A 15,991-nucleotide genomic window follows, 5' to 3' on the forward strand; every position below is an offset into this window, starting at 1 on the left:
GACTCAATTGGCATTGCTGCTTTGGCACCATAAAGTGTTTCTGCACCATCACATGGCTGCAACTCACCCAGCACCTGTGGAAAAGCCATCCCTGGCTGTCCTGTGTTTCACAGCAAATCTCACCTTACTCAAAGCAAGTTCCTTCCTTGCAAGCCAAGAGAGTCTGAGGAGCTGTTCTGAAGACTCAGGGTTCAGGAGATACTCAACTCAGGCTCTGCTCAGTGTGCAATGGTGGCCAGAAATCACACTATTGCAGAACAAGCATCGCTGAGGCCAACGACACCAGGTTCAATGCGGATACAACTGCTTGCATCATTGCTCTTGCATCATTTGTTACCAAGGAACAGGAAAACCCCGTGTGCCTATGCTGCCTTCCATGGCTGTGCAGGTTTCCATGTAAGGGTTTGAAAGTGGTTTGCAAGCAATGAACTGTGCTTCCCGGAGGAGGAGGGTACCATGTTACACATTGGGAAACTGAAGCACAACTATCAATACATACGGGTTTAGTGGGTAGTCAGACAGGGTCCAGAAGACCCATTTCCCCCACACTACTTCCAGCACCAGCTCTTCCCTTCCCTCATCATCTTCCTGTGGCTGGTAAAGAGGATGTCTGTAACAGTTGTGATTTGGGGATGATACACTCATCTCCCATTGCAGTTATTAGCTGTTGCCTGGCAAAACTGTCTGCAGAGATTGTTTTAAGCTACACATTCTGCGTCATCTTGCCTTCAAAGAAAGCAGGACGAGTGTATCTCTTTACAGGGTCAGAGAGAAGAACTCTCTCTGCAGAAATTATCTAGGAAAGGGACTGGGTTTGCATCTTGGGAAGTATCTGGTTCACTGTATAGCAACACAAGATGGAGAATCACTGCATAAACCCCTGCCACCCCTCTGTGTTCACTCAACCCTAACAGTTTTAGGTGGGAGAAGAAATACCAACACACCTTCATGGCTTTTTTTGCTCCAAGTCAGGTTATAAAACAATCAACTTTCTGCAACGCAGGCACCAGGGGAGCACACAAACAACAGAACCAAAAATGCCTCCCATTTCCCACGCTCTATTAATTGTTTGCTGCTGTTCAGACTTGACATCTCTGTGCAAAATCCCTCTTTAAACCTGCCTACTCCTTCCTCAGGCAGGGCTGCCAGCCTGCAAGGAGAGGAACAGACATTCCTTACCAATCATTGCAGAGTTACCACAACCACTGTCATATAGAAAGGGAGCCTGGAGAACAGAATGCTTCAAGGAGATACTAGAGCAACTTCCAGCACCTGAAGGGGCAAACAGGGAAGCTGGAGAGGGGCTTGGGACAAGGGCCTGTAGGGACAGGCCAAGGGGAATGGCTTTAACCTGCCCGAGGGGAGACTGAGCTGAGCTCTTAGGCAGAAGCTCTTCCCTGTGAGGGTGCTGAGGCGCTGGCACAGGGTGCCCAGAGAAGCTGTGGCTGCCCCATCCCTGGCAGTGCTCAAGGCCAGGTTGGACACAGGGGCTTGGAGCAAGCTGCTCCAGTGGAAGGGGTCCCTGCCCGTGGCAGGGATTGGAGCTGGGTGAGCTTTAAGGTCCCTTCAACACAGATCTCAGCTGCAGATCCTTTTTGTTTCCCTCCTCACTGACAAATAGAAAACAACCTGCTATCACAGACTCCTATCCCTCATTAGGCTTAGATATGCTGGACTGGTTTGTGAGATCTGCAGAAAAGACTCCAACCTAGCCCAGCTTGTGTCTCCAGTGGAAGCAGAAACCCCTCTGGAGACATATATGCAGCATCAAATCTAATGCACAGTTCAGTGAGCTTCCAGAACCAGCACAGCTTCGGACTCTGTGGTAACCTTAAACTCACTAATGACAGTCCCTGCAGTAACAGCTGTGTGTCACAAAGCCCACTCCAAATGACTTTACAGTAGCTAATAATAAACCCTTTCCCAGGGCTTGAAACTAAAAATCAAGTGAAGAAAAAACCCACCAACCCTCCCAACCCTCAGACTTGATATCTACAGTGCAGAACACAGGTTAGAAACACCCATCCTCTGCTGTCCAGTAAATTCTGCCTTATTTGAGGTCACTCAATTGATCACCCCTCATATATTTCTGAAGCAGATCTGAACTAATGCTTCTAAGGAAGGGAATAACTCCAGAATTAAGCAGGGTTAAAATACAGAGCAAACTCCAGCCGCATCAAGTCCCTGCCTGCTTGCAGCTCACTCCGCTGCACTCATTTAATAGCGGTATTTGCAGTGCTGGCACAGCACTCCAGCCCCTTTTAACTCCAATTTCGCCTATTCCATCTTTGCCTACATTACAAAATCCCTCTTTTCGCCCTCCTCTCAAACCAGCCATCATTCCCATCAAGTCACAAATGCATTCAACTAAGCCAGCTTTTAACTCTGTCCCCTACACATCCATGTTGGCAGCGCATTGCTCAGCAATTTTTCCAATGCAACCAAGTATCCCGGTTACTGTGTCTAACCCCACATACTTCCCAGGCAGTCGGAGCAAATGCCACCACACTCATCTTGGCCTTACCCATGATGGTCACATCGTACTCGATCTGGAAGAGAGCCTCCTGGCTGCACTGGCGCAGGATGTTGAGGGCATCAGCGTGGGTCATGCTGTGCAGAGGGATCCCATCCACACTCAGCAGCCTGTCCCCAATTTTCAAGGACCCTTCCCTATAGAAAGCCATGAGAAAAAGGCTTTTTTGTGTATATATGTTTATTTGTATTTAGATATAATTTCTATACCTATATATAATACATATTTAATATATATTTTTGTGTGTGTATGTATATGCCCATGTATAGATACATAAACACACACATATATATATATTTAAAGTCAATTAGTCAATAGCTTGGATTATTTATAGTACCAGCTCCATTACATTAAATTAGCAGCAGGAGAATAGAGAGAAGCCTCCCGCTTTCCAACACAGCATCAGCTATTCATCTGCACAGGGTTAATTAAGTGGCTGCCTCTGGAAGAGGATTTTCTACTTATAATACCTACACATGGGTCAGCCTATGAGCACCAGATCCATCCTCCCTGCACACCACAGGTCCCACAACCACCCATGTCATTGCACACCACCAGCACAAGAAGCCTTGTAGAGGCAACAGCTAGGAGGACAAGCAGGACACACATCCAAAAAGCACATTGAGGGCTGCTGGTCTGCCTGGTCAAAGCAGATGTCGGAGGTGCGACACGAGCATTACCTGTCTGCTGGACCACCCGGCCTCACATAGGTGAGCACCAGCGGTCTGGACTTGTGCCAGTCTTCATGGGCTCCCCCTGTAATGAAACCAGGGAAGCCATAAGTCACTGGAGGTTTGAAAGCCTGAATGAGAGTGCTGAGAAAGGAGAGACATTTATCACATAACAGCTGACACAGCCTGAAAGCAAAAAGACTGCCCTGGATTCGGCAGCCACAGTCCCTGATGGCTGCGTGGGGTGCTGCCCAGGACACACTTTCGCTTCTTAGCTGAGGTCTATGATATTCACCTTCCTACATTTCCGTTCCTGCTTCCCAAATCACCTCTGCCAGTGCTCGTCCCCTCTGTTTTTCACTGGGGAAACTACTAACCTCGCAGCACGAAGCCAAAGCTGTTGCCTTCCTTGTAGAGAGACACCTCGATGGTTTTGGGAATAATGCCAGCACTGCTCTCTGGCACTGAAGGAAAAGAAGAAGACCCAGTTACCCCCAGATAAACCTTTTTCATGCCACTCTGCAAAATAATACCATAATTCATCCAAACAGCATTGAAAATGAAGTCCAGCCCAATACCCATATTGTATCTTCCCTGTTTGGATGCACAGCCCAGAGCTGTGAACCTCCATCAGAGCCAACCATTATGTTCCAGGATGATTTTGCCAGCTCAGTGTTGTGCATCTCCCCTCAAATTTGTCTTGGTTATACTCTGACATTCAAGTAAAACCTTCTCGTTTATCAACTGGCTTTAATGCGCTTGGCATTACTCAAAAGCCAGAAGCTTCTGCTGCAGATGGAAACTTGTTTAAAAGACCAGCAGCAGCGTAAAGAATCCAGTCACCAGCTGACCTTAAAGAAAATGAAAATCCCAAATCCTCAGTGCAAAAGGTTGGGTTTTTCTTTTTTTTTTTTTTTTTTTTCTCCTTACTTCTTATATTTTGACTTTAAAAAAAAAGATTAAGTGAATCCTTTAAACTGATCCTAGGGGCAATTCAGTAATTTTATGTTAAATACACAGTGCTATTTAAAGTTCAAAAGTAAAGAGAAAAAGAAAGAAACTGTTTCCATCCCTTGCCACCCCCTGCTATTTAATGATTTATTGAACTACCGCAGTGAACATGGGCCAATTTCCTCATCTTCCCCATCCAGAACCGCACGTGGCATTTCAGCATTGTCCCCTCCAAAAAGATCAGTTCCTAATCTTCAAACCAAGTGCAGCAAATGGCCACAAGGATAACCATTAAAAAAGCACTAACAGCTTGACTGCAAGCTGGAGCTGAAGGATCCCTTAGGCACGTCCACACTAGCACTTCCCCTTGGCTCAGGAAGCAGTCCTGCACACTTGCGACCTGCACCCAAATTAGGGTTAAACTAACCCAAAAGACATCCAGTGGACACATGTTACTGCCTTGCAGGCTTGCAGCCTTGGGAACCATAGACAAGGTCAAATAAACCCCCAGAACACTGACCCCCAGCTGCCGCTTTGCTCCTGGTGCTGTCTGCAGACAGGGACAGCCTAGAAATACTCCAGAAGGGAAAAGCGCAGGGCACAGGAAGGCTCCCAGCTACAGGGTAATACTCACATACCAAGAAAAGGATATATAGCATCCACAATGAGTTCAGAAACCATCCAATTTCTGCCCTAAAGCATCCAAGCATGAAGTTCTGCATCAGCCTTTCATAAGATTAGCGGCGAGCACGGAAACCTAAGCTGGTGTCAGCGCAGGGCTTGGTATATTTATGGAAGTGATGATATGACACAGTGGCCTAAAAACTAGACATAGACTTGCAAAGTCTCTTCCAAAGCAGGAAATTACACAGTGGGGAGAAAAAGATCAAACCCACAAGCACAAGCTATTGAATTGCACTATATTTCTACTCTCTGCCCATGGAAAGAGGGAAAGAGATGGGTGCACACAGCAATAACAAACTCTCATTGCAGGTAAAAGCCCACAAGGCAGTAATGGACAATTCCCTCTGTTTTGCAGTGCTTCTTTGTATGGATTAGTCATAAACAGCATCAATAATCTCGTAGGAGAGAAGTCACTCTTTCAGTGTGCTCTTCCTGCTCGTTCAGAGGTGGGGAGATTTTGCACCGCTGCTGTCGATTGAGCCATGCGGTACTGGCACTGCTCCTTAGCTGGTAAGTACAGCTTATCAGGTTCCTGATAGTCAGGCTCACAGCTAAGGAGAAGGGTTAAGAGTTGCCATCTCTAGTGAGAATAAGACCATGGAAACTTGAGTCACAGTTTGTTTTACCAGGGCTGTATGCAAAAGCTAAGAAACACAGCAGAAGAGTGGGGGTTTTGGAGATTCAGCTAATTCAGATTATATTCCTTTCTTCTTTGGAATTTACATGGTCACTTATATATTCAATACTTTTCATGCAAAGGCAGGAGTTATAGCAAAGATATGAAGTGTAACATAGCTACTTCTCTGGGGCAAAATGCTTAGATTTCATCAGTTTTGTTTTTCCTGTCATCTTATCTTTAGTTGTTCGATTTCTTCTGCCCAGTCATCCTCTGACTGATCTGGGGAACTGAATGAGTAATAACTGGGGATGAGATGATTTTCACAATGGAAAGACTGTGATGACAAACTGTATCGAGGAATTTGTTTTAATCAGAACAAACGAAGGCAAGAACACACAGTCTCCCACATCAGGATGCAAGTCCTGTGAGCTGGGTTTGCCAGTTTCTGCTGGGGCCCCTTAACTGGAAAACAGATTGTTTCAGCTTCCCTTCTGCAAACACATCATTTCAAAGCATCTTGAGGAATAACAGCACTTGCCACTGCTCAGAAAAGAGGCTCTGGCAATACATGCTTAAGAGTGACGCTCCAAAAGGGGAAAAGAAAAACAAGCTGAAGCAGCATCAGGAGGCAGATTGGCCTGTGCCACCGAGGCACTCCGAGGCAAGACAGACCTAATCAGCCATCTCCTGCCAGTGTGCATGAACAGGCACCCACTGTGCTGGAAAAAAGGCTCTGCTCTGACTGCACACAGCTCTGCAGCATCCAGCGCAGTGCTGTGAGCGGATGAAGGCACAACATCAAAATGCCCCTGGATACTGCCTAGTCCATGATGGTTAATGCACGAGCAAGTCCACCTGCACCCCAGGACAAAAAGCAGCCAAGAGAAGAGTAGTGTTATCAGAGAGGCACCCACCGGCTGGCGGAAGCTCATACTCTACTTCCAGCACTACCCTTTCACCCACGTTCTTCAGCAGGCTGATGATCTCGTCGTGCCGCAGCTTGGTCAGGTTAATGCCATTCACTGACTTGATGTAATCCCCGACATTCAGCTGGTCACTTCTGCAAGGAAAGCAAAAGGAAAACAAAAGCAGTGGTAGCACAAAGTGCCTGCTACGCTCAGCCTGGATGCTCCTGGCAAACCTGTGGTACATGGAGGACTTTCTGACCAAGCCACCAATGCTGGGCTCATCTCATCAGATTGCACATGCTTGCTCCCAGACGGAAGTGCTAAAATCGAAGGCATCTATCTTTCCCTTTGGCAAGTGCTCAGATCTGTACATAAAGCAACAATCACAGTCTATGTCTTTACAACCTCTCTTTTTATTGCTCAGTTCCCATTCACGTAGAGCTATCAGTCAAAGAGAAGCACACCAAGAGGTGTCTGAACAAAAAATCCAGCAAGGGAAAAAGGAAACATCTTTCCTTTCACCTGTTTTCTACAGAATGTTCAATTACTCCTTTCCTTTCTCTGCTTCTTTAAGCCTTTCTTCTCCCATTCCTTTTTGAGCCAGTGTTACTTACCCACTCAGTATTCAGAACAGATACAGTATTAAACCACTTAGCTTGATCAAGACGTATTGTACCACGCAGCCCTCCTGACAAGGCTGCCTAATTTCACAGAATCCCAAATATCCCTACACAAAATTTGAGAGCACAATAGCACAGAGCATGGGAAATAACTCAAAATAGAAGATGTTTGACCTGCTGAAGCAAAAACTTTGCATTCTGGGGCACTTGGAAAAAGGGACTTGGGTGCCAGCTACATTAATTATAACTATATTCACTCCATAATTAGAACACACAACTTTCCCACTCCAGTTTTACCGTGCTCTCTACACCCCATTTCTGTTTCTCACCTTGCAGCCAGTCCTCCTGGCCTCAGGTTGGAGACTCTTGGCTTTCCATCTTTGTCTGTGCCACCTGAAATGGTCAACCCGAGGGTGCTTCCTTCCTTCTTAATCAGCTCCACGATGGTGACCCCTCTGAACTCCTCTGAAAGATCAGGAATACAGACAGACATCTCAGTGGAGGGCACATTCCTCCCAATCCAAAGGACACCCTTTTCCTACAGGTGGTGGGAGAGCAGACCTGGGATGATTTGTACAATTAGCACGAAGCGAAAGCTGCAGTCTATTTAAAATCAAGTTGCGGAACAGAAGCGTGTGCTGGTGGACCCACAGCAGAGGAGGGGAAGCGTTTGCATGCAGGTCTGGTGAGCAGGACCAAGCGGGGCAAGACGGAGTGAAGGTTTGTGATAGAATAAAAATCTTGTGTTTCAAGGTGCTGGTGGCAGTGGAAGGACTCAAAACCGGGGTGATGGGATCTCAGCAGCGGTTCAGGGACCTCAGGGACTATGCTCTATATAGAGGGAGAAGTGTGACAGGAGGGTTACATGTCAAGCAGTCGCAGTTACCAGGTAGGAGGATGCTGTGGACCTGCAGTAGCTGCCTGGATGAACAGAACAGGGTGGGTCTTAAAACACTGTGATTTAAAGAAATTCACAATACAGATGGGAGGTAAACATAATGCAGAGAGAGGTGGGATCCTGCAATCAGCAGGGGAAGGAGGGGAAGCATGACCTTCACTCACTCACAGCAGTTTCCCTGCTCATTTACACCTGGTCTAAGTCAAACTTCCTCAATGTTGCCTCATCTAATTGAAAACACAATCACTTCCACAACATAACTGGTTCCACGTGCACTGCCAGACAGGATAGGTATGGCAGGGTCAGGATTAGGGGACACCAAGCCCACATCCACTGCACTGTTACTGCTTCCCTTTCTGATGCAGGCAGCATACATTTTACCTTCCTTCAGCCCAAGATGACACTGTTGTTTGTCCAGCACCTATATATAAGCCCAACATGATGCCATTGTTGATCCCATTACAGCTTATGTCTGGGTTTACAAAAACAGGGTCCCTAAACTATTCCAGCTTCTGAAGCAGGAGAGCCAGCACTAGCCCAGGGAAAGACAGAGAGCTCCTGCAGGCTTGGCAAAAGGTAGCTCTGCATTAATCCAAATGACGGCACCCACACTCTTTGCTCAAAGGAGAACTAGCCCTGGGGCAAATCAGACAACCTTGATACCTTGCCAGAGCCTCCTCTAAGAACCTTTTGTAGAATTCATCTACAACATGATCCATCCACCTCCACTCTCTCTGCTGTTGAGATCTCCCACAATTCTACAGGAGAAAACAATCTCCCTCACACAGGGTGTCTTTCTCTGAAGGAAGTGCAGAAGAAGGTGGTGATGGGCATTGGAAACCCATGGCAAACAGCAAACCCCCAGCTGTGGACTAAAACCCACACTGCAAATAGACCAGGAGTTTGCACAGCAAACCCCACCAGGCTTAAATGAGATGCTCTATTTAGAGAGGGAACATTTAAAAACTCTTGCACACTATGATTTCCAGAGCAAGGCAGGGTCTTTAAGAGACCCTGTTTAAGATAGCACATTAATGCAGAAGATCCATCCTGGTGCGTGTTTCCCCCCTACATCCTCTTTCATTGGGAGAAAGCACCATTTGGCACTGTGGTGCCTCATCACCAGCACTTTGCTCCTTGTTTAATGCTACCACAACCCCTCACTTCACACCCTGCCCTGTACTACACCTATTTTGTACAACTCTTCCAAGGATAATCTCTACACTTGATTAATGTGAGTGGGGAACCTCTTTGCAATCCAGCGCCAGCCTGGAAAGCATTTAGGCACTGCTGGGCACCCATTTAACATGGCCGTGGCAGCTCGTTGTAAAACATTAGGTCCACAATGCTTCTGCTCTTTAAACTCAGTTTTGATCCCTTGCCAACTACAGTAACTCAGGTTTCAATTCACCAACCCAGGATCCCAGGGGCTGCCAGAAACTTTGTGGATGCTCCCCGCTGTGCTGGAAAGAACACCATCCGGCTCTACCCTGCAAATTTCCTCTCAACTACAGACATGACTGATCAACACAGATGGTGCCACAAGGGGAGATTATTAGCTCTTCAATGGGGTTTAATTTTGAGCCTTGGTAAGTGTTTAAAATGAGAGCTCCCAGAGTGCAATTACCCATTGTTATGGGTTCAAGGAGAAATCACTGCTCTGAAAAAAGGCAAGTCCCCAAGATCAATCTATTAAGGTAAGCGATAAGGGATTTTGACCAATACTTCTATAAATCTACTGCTGCTATCACAGATGGAAAAGCCACCTGGTTAAGCAGGATATGGTCCTTCAAGACATAGTCTTTAAATTCTATATGCAAATAGTCTTGGATTTCTTCTACTGGCACATATGCTTGGATTTTGCTGCTCAAAGCACCCCAAGGCAGGAAGAGCACACCTGAATTTTGCCCTCCCCATTGAGATGCTGGGGTTGTTGGACATACTGGCTCTTGTGAACAGCAAATCAGCCTTTCTTCATCAGGGCTGTGGGACAGTGGCAACATATTGCAGAAGTCCCAAAGGATGCAGAATATCCCCTAGAAAAAATCCTGGATGATGAAGCAATGGAAAAAGGCCCCTGTTTCCTCCCCATCCCTTACAACACACTAAACCAAACCTATGGCTGGGTCATTAATAGTCAGTTGTCAAAATGAAGCCATGGGCTTTTTTAGGAAGGAGATGAGTTGTTGGGAGCAGCCCATCCAAACCTGCTGGCATGCTGCTGGTAGATAAAGCCCAGCACCAACAGAGGCAAATGTACCACTATTTCTCCACTCCCTCTTCAGCCCCCAGAGATGTTTCTGCATGGGGAGGTTCATCTCACACACAGCTCTGCGGTGACTGACTAGATATCAGAACAAACTTAGTCACACGTGGGAAATACACAGCTTGCCAGGCACTGACAGTCTCCCTCCCTGCCCAGCGAGCCCAGATGTGGCAACACTTATTCCCTCTCTTGCTGATGTTTTCCTCTTTGTGGTGTCAGTCACACAGACATATGCGTCTGGCTCCCCATAACCATCATCAACAGCTCCATACCAGACTCTGATTTCATCGGTAACATACCACTCATTGAGACCAGTTACTTCCATCCATTTCTCCCCTCTAGCAAAAGCCTTGCTGATAGATGCACCAAAATGGGTGTTTTGGAGGATTTTACCCCTTTTTAGGGGCAGCCAGGTGAAGTGTAATGGATGCCTTGATGTTTTGGAGCAGGAGCCAACCCCTCCTTTACCTGGGATGCTTTGCCTCCTGGAGACCAGGGCTGTGTCCATCCCACCAGAGTCTTTGCTCCCTTTTGAATAAGGGCCATCGTCTGTGAGCAGAACAAAAACAGAGGCTGAAATTAGTACCAAAAGCTATAAACAACAGAACCAAAGCACTTTAGAAAGCTGTCCTGGTGACACCCGAATTGGGATCACATCCCTATGGCAGACTGCAGCCAAGAAAACCCATTACCAGCCCCAGCTTTGCACTGTGCCATGTGGGCTATCTTGCTTCTGAGAGAGGCAGGGAAAGAAACAAGGTGGCAATAACATTATCTGATTTATTCCTCTTGGAGCTAATCTGTTAGGAGAGAAGAAAATTCCCTTACTCTTGCAACTATGTGGAACAGCTGAGGACAGAGAAATCTGTGGCATTAGTCTCACAAGTTTTAAGCCTGTCATTATGCTTGTGAGGAAAACTTAGAGTCTTTGGAAATAGAGTTATACATCAGGACACTAACAGGGCACTAAATCACTATACTTGAAGGAAATTGCCTATTCTTATAGATCCCATTATTTCAAAGTCACATTTTCCTGCTGCTGTTCCAGCCTCTGTACAACACAGAGAGCACCTTCTGTTAAGTGGTTTTACACACAAAAAAAGTCAGAGGAAAGAAAAAAGAGTATTATACATCGTAAATGCATCATCGAGCACCAGCTGAAACTTAAATGTTGAGTAATTAAATACCTTTGTATTCTCCTATTGGAAGACCCCTATATGGCACAGAGATTATTTGTAGAGAAGGGAATGTGCTTCTACAGATTTAATTGCCATCCATTTAAAATGTGCATTTTTATGGCATTTCCTAAAAAGCTGATGCTTTGCCAATCCATGATTTCCACTAACCACGTAGCATCAAATAACTCCCACCCCCACTGACCACATTCCTGGATTGCCCTTCCCAATTCTTCAATAGCTGTAACGGCTTAGAAGTTGTCTATAATAGTATAAATACAGGTTACTGAAAACCTTATCCTCTTATTCCTGTCTACAGCCCTTAAGTAACTTAAACATAAGTTACACAGAAGTTTTTGCCTTGCTGCATACAAAGGGAATGACTTTTGCTCAGCCTGTGGCCTGTTCAGAGAAATCAAAACTGATGCTTAGTTTGCTGGCAGCCCACTTTGCCCACAAAACGACGGCATAAATTCAATCATTGTGGGTTACGCTTAACCACTTGGAAGGGAATTTTGCTCTATTGAGCATATTTTTAAGTAAAATGAAATAAGGTCCCACCTATAGTAATTTCCCAACAAGCAAAAATAATTGAGTTTTAACTCTTGCTGCCCAGCTGAAGTAACTTCACAAGTTGACAAAGCTCAGTGAAAAGCTTTGACTGAACCACATCTGCACTCTCAAGCATAAAAGGTTTCAGCTGAAAAATAAACACTATTTAGTTTTGCAGCCTAAAGACAGCCAATGTAGATATCCAAACCCTGGACTCCTGCATCACCGTGAATGCTTTTCCATCACCACTGTACTGAAGCAAGAGCTAGCACTTGGCACTAGACTGTTACCAAGCTATGCCAAGCCACTGCTGCCAAAATATATTGAACCTTGATACCTAAGCATGCAGGACCTTTGTGAATCAGGAGTGAAGCTCTGTCTTTAAGAAGAGGTAGGATAAAACAGCACTGTCCTGAGCATGGAGATCATGTAGTGTCACTCAATACTGACAGCGAAAGCAGCAGTCCTTGGCTGGAGAATCTCAGCCACTGGTTTCAGATGGGTGCTGGTACAGCCTGGCATCAACTCTAAGAGCAGAAGGCTTGAAAATGAAACTCGCATTTTTAATAGCAATGGTTCTTTGGGTGATGGGGAGACCAGTGTAAGGGTTAACCTGGGCTTAATGACTCTGGAAAGAAGTTTCATTCACTTGGGACAGTTCAGCCCCAGATAATATTTTTATAAAAATATTAAAAAAATTAAATTTATATTAAAAAAAAGCAAAGCCCCTATCCATCTCTTCTTCAGTGGCTGTTTGATAGTGGTAAAGATTCAGAGCTTTCAATCTCTGCTACCATTGGCATCTTAATTTCTCTCTCCAGAAGGGTTTTCCTACTATCCTGCCTTACCCTCCCTCTGTCACCCCACGCTTTGCAGAACTGTAGTCAGAAAACATGGATGGTTTGGGAGTGCAAACAAGGTGCCATTTCCCAGGGGAGCAGCAGGACAATGCTCATCCAGCTACTCCCTGCTCATGCCACTCAGCCCAGCAGCTACAACTGCCCTTTATTTCTTTCCTAAAGGCAGCAGCACACTGAAAGACAAACCCCAAAACAGCATCTCAAGATACCAGCATGAGGTTGCGTTATCAGCTCTGGAGGTAAGACTGCAAAAGGCACCAGCAAAATACCCTGAGATATCCGGGGCTGGAGCCTCTTAATGCCACTGGAGCATCAGTGTGCCTTTGGTCACACAGGACACTGCAGATGGCGAGGACCACCCCAGCATGCTCTGTGTGAGAGCACTGCTGTCAGCTCTGACCCCAGGTAACATGCTCGAGGCGGTAAAGATCTGCTGATGCTGCAGACGGGATCCCTGCCTTCCCGGGAAACCACGCAAGATGGTTCGAAGCCAACTCCATAATCTGCTGGCAAAGTAAAGCAGCCAACCATCTGCTTCACATAAACACGCCGCCCTGGACCAGACAGCCACCAGCACCCTTCTGTGCTTCATTTCCCCATTGCCACCCCAATCAATACATTCATATGTAACCCCAATTTGCTAACAGTTACCCTCCCTACCCCAATAGCTGCTGGCAAGCGTGCCTTGGCTTCCATTTCAGCAATCAACCAGGTTGCCTGTGCATTAACAACAGCTCCCACCAGCAGCCAAGTGGCCAAGAAATACTGGCAATTAGCAACATATCCCCCCCCCCAGCATGGTCCCAGGCTGCTTCGATAACAGCCATATCAGCCGGCACATAATTAGCACCGCAGCTCCCCTTCCTCTATTGCTTCTCCCTTCCAAACTCAGTTGATTATGTGAAAAATGTTTGGTTTTTTCACTCATTATCTGGCTAAAATGTTTGAACAGGAAAGGAAGCTGCCACACGCCGCCTGCCAAAGTGTGAATTGGCATTTGCTTGCATTAGCATCCCTGCCACGTGCGGCTCTTTGTTCATTTTCAGCTGATTTCCTTCTCTGCCACTCAAGCTGCTGTTAATGGAGTCACTTCTTTCTGAGCTTTTTTTCCTTTTGGATGGGGAAGGAAGAGACTTTGTTTTTTCTAATAAGAAATTCCTTCTTTTTATGCTCTTAGTTCTCCTGCCTAGCACACCATCGACTCAGAGGTGAGACTGGTAACGAGCCTGATTGCTCCATCGGCCCAAATCACAGCACCCACACTGAAAATTCATGAGTCTCTCTGCTTCCCAAAATAGGGAAAATAGTGCTTTTTAAAAGCCTGCACGGGTTCTTTTTGCAAGCAATCAGTGCTGGAGCCATCAGACGTGTATTTTTCAAACTTTTCTAAATCTTTCAGAAAAGTTCACAAGACCCTCAATAAAAATGACAACTCAACACTTCCCATATATTGATCCCATGGGAAGCTGTGACAATATAAAAAACTTCCTTTAAGTCCTTTGACGGTAGTTTTCACCATTTCAAAGTCTTAGTAACATTTTCTCTAAGGAGAGAAGAGCTCCTAAGTCCCTTCCCTACACATGGCCTTGAACTCTCCTCCCAGTAGTATGCATCTCACCCAGTGACAAAAAAAAAGAAGAGAGAATCCCATCTTCTTCCCTCAGAAACAAACTGGACAGATGAAGGAGTAGAAAAGATATCTTCCTGCTTCAGCAGAAGTACCAGGGGCAGGAAGAAGGGGAGTTGAGAGCAAACTCCAATATCCCACCCTGCTGCAGCCCATCAATGGTAGCTCTAAGCAGGGCCTCTAGTCCATGGCACCTCCAGCCAGGGCACACTGATATGTTGTCCCTGAAGACAAGAAAGGAGAGGGAAAAATAATTGCAATCGCAAAAGGAAGAAAATAAAGCCAGTTAAGAGGGAGCATGGATCTGTGCAACAGCATCCCTGTCTGCCATACCCAAGGGATGGTCCTGATAGCAGCTTTTGCCTTAGGCTGGGTTTTGCTGGTTTAAGATTGAGAACTGAGGCATTGATAGGAAAGACAAGTTGCTCCACAAGCAGCAGAACTTGGCTTCCTGATTTCTCATGGCTGTCTCTGATGTGGATTCTCTTAGGTCTAACAGTTAGGTTGAATTTAGCTCCCTGATGTTACCCTCTCCACCTCTCCAAGGTTGACTTGCTGCCTTCCTGAGACACCCATCAAGCCCTTCATTTTCGCAGAGCCAGTGGAGATTTCCTGGGCCAAATTCTCTCTCTGCAGCAACCAGCAGCAAAACCAATCTCAGTAACACCATGACTTGGTTAAATGCCCAACGGCTTGTGAGCACATGCACCAGGATCTCCTGGCATTGGTTAGGTCCCAATCCAACCTCTGTGACAATGGAAAAAAAAGCTCCTCAGAAACAGCACTGATTTAGGAGTTCATTATCCCTGCCTGTGGGGGAAAAATGAAGGGTGCTTTCATTTAGAAGAGTTATTAGTCTATGTTATTAACAGAGATCACCTTTTAATGAAAATCAGCATTGGCTAAATAAGATTCTGTGACAATTAGAATTGCTATCTGCAAGTTGTTCAGATTCCTGGATCGCTTTAAGACAGTTCCTGCAGAGAAAGTGCATTAATCTTATGGGAAGACCAAGAGGTAAAACCTCCCATTTGTTTAATGGAAAAAAGACAGTTGGAGACAGTTATTTTGCTATAGGGTAATTGCACTCCTTGTTTAGAGAAATGAATGCTAAAACATCATTAAGAACCCAAAGCTGCTCACGCTAAGGCAAGCTGGTATTTTTTGCTAGAATAAAAGCACAAGGTTGGAAGCAGTAACCCAAATGACTAAAACTAAGTGTGATTTGATCCATTTTGAGAGAGTTATCTTTCTAAGTCAAGGGAGGCATTTATCTGTAGTGAAGCAAAGACCAGTTAAGGGTACATGAGAGTGGGTCAAGGCAGCTAATGACTCAAAGTGCAGCTGCCTGGAAGCCAGTCTCCAAGGTGTGTGATATTAAAGATATCTGAGAGCCTGATGGTGCAGACATGTACTTCAAAACCAGAATATAATCATCTATCTGTATCTTTAGGCACCTAATCTTCTTTTAAAAGTTGTCATATTACTAGAAGGAAGGGAGGAAAAAAAGACATCGAGCCATGCACAGCCATTCTGAATCTCAAATTGGTGTTTAGCTCCTAAATCACACAGCCTCCACCACAGCCTGGCCAGGAGCTCTACCATCATTAGAGGACAGTAACATAAC

At 45.7% G+C, this 15,991-nt stretch overlaps 1 protein-coding gene across 2 annotated transcripts in view; it reads right to left on the reverse strand.

Moving 5' to 3' along the window:
• The window catches only part of GRIP2 (glutamate receptor interacting protein 2), a 242,594-nt gene that overhangs the window by 46,428 nt on the left and 180,175 nt on the right, over positions 1-15,991 (reverse strand). For both annotated transcript variants that reach the window (XR_010614346.1, XM_065687418.1), the window contains exons 2-7: positions 10,619-10,699; positions 7,316-7,451; positions 6,373-6,518; positions 3,582-3,668; positions 3,214-3,289; positions 2,525-2,670 (exon numbers count right to left, since the gene is read on the reverse strand). Coding sequence is in view for 1 of the 2 variants with exons in the window: in XM_065687418.1 (XP_065543490.1) it covers positions 2,525-2,670; positions 3,214-3,289; positions 3,582-3,668; positions 6,373-6,518; positions 7,316-7,451; positions 10,619-10,699 (672 nt within the window). In the remaining variant the exon portion in view is untranslated. The remainder of the gene's footprint in view (positions 1-2,524; positions 2,671-3,213; positions 3,290-3,581; positions 3,669-6,372; positions 6,519-7,315; positions 7,452-10,618; positions 10,700-15,991) is intronic.

Source organism: Lathamus discolor, chromosome 7 (assembly GCF_037157495.1).
Source record: "Lathamus discolor isolate bLatDis1 chromosome 7, bLatDis1.hap1, whole genome shotgun sequence".
Taxonomy (NCBI): Eukaryota; Metazoa; Chordata; class Aves; order Psittaciformes; family Psittacidae; genus Lathamus; species Lathamus discolor.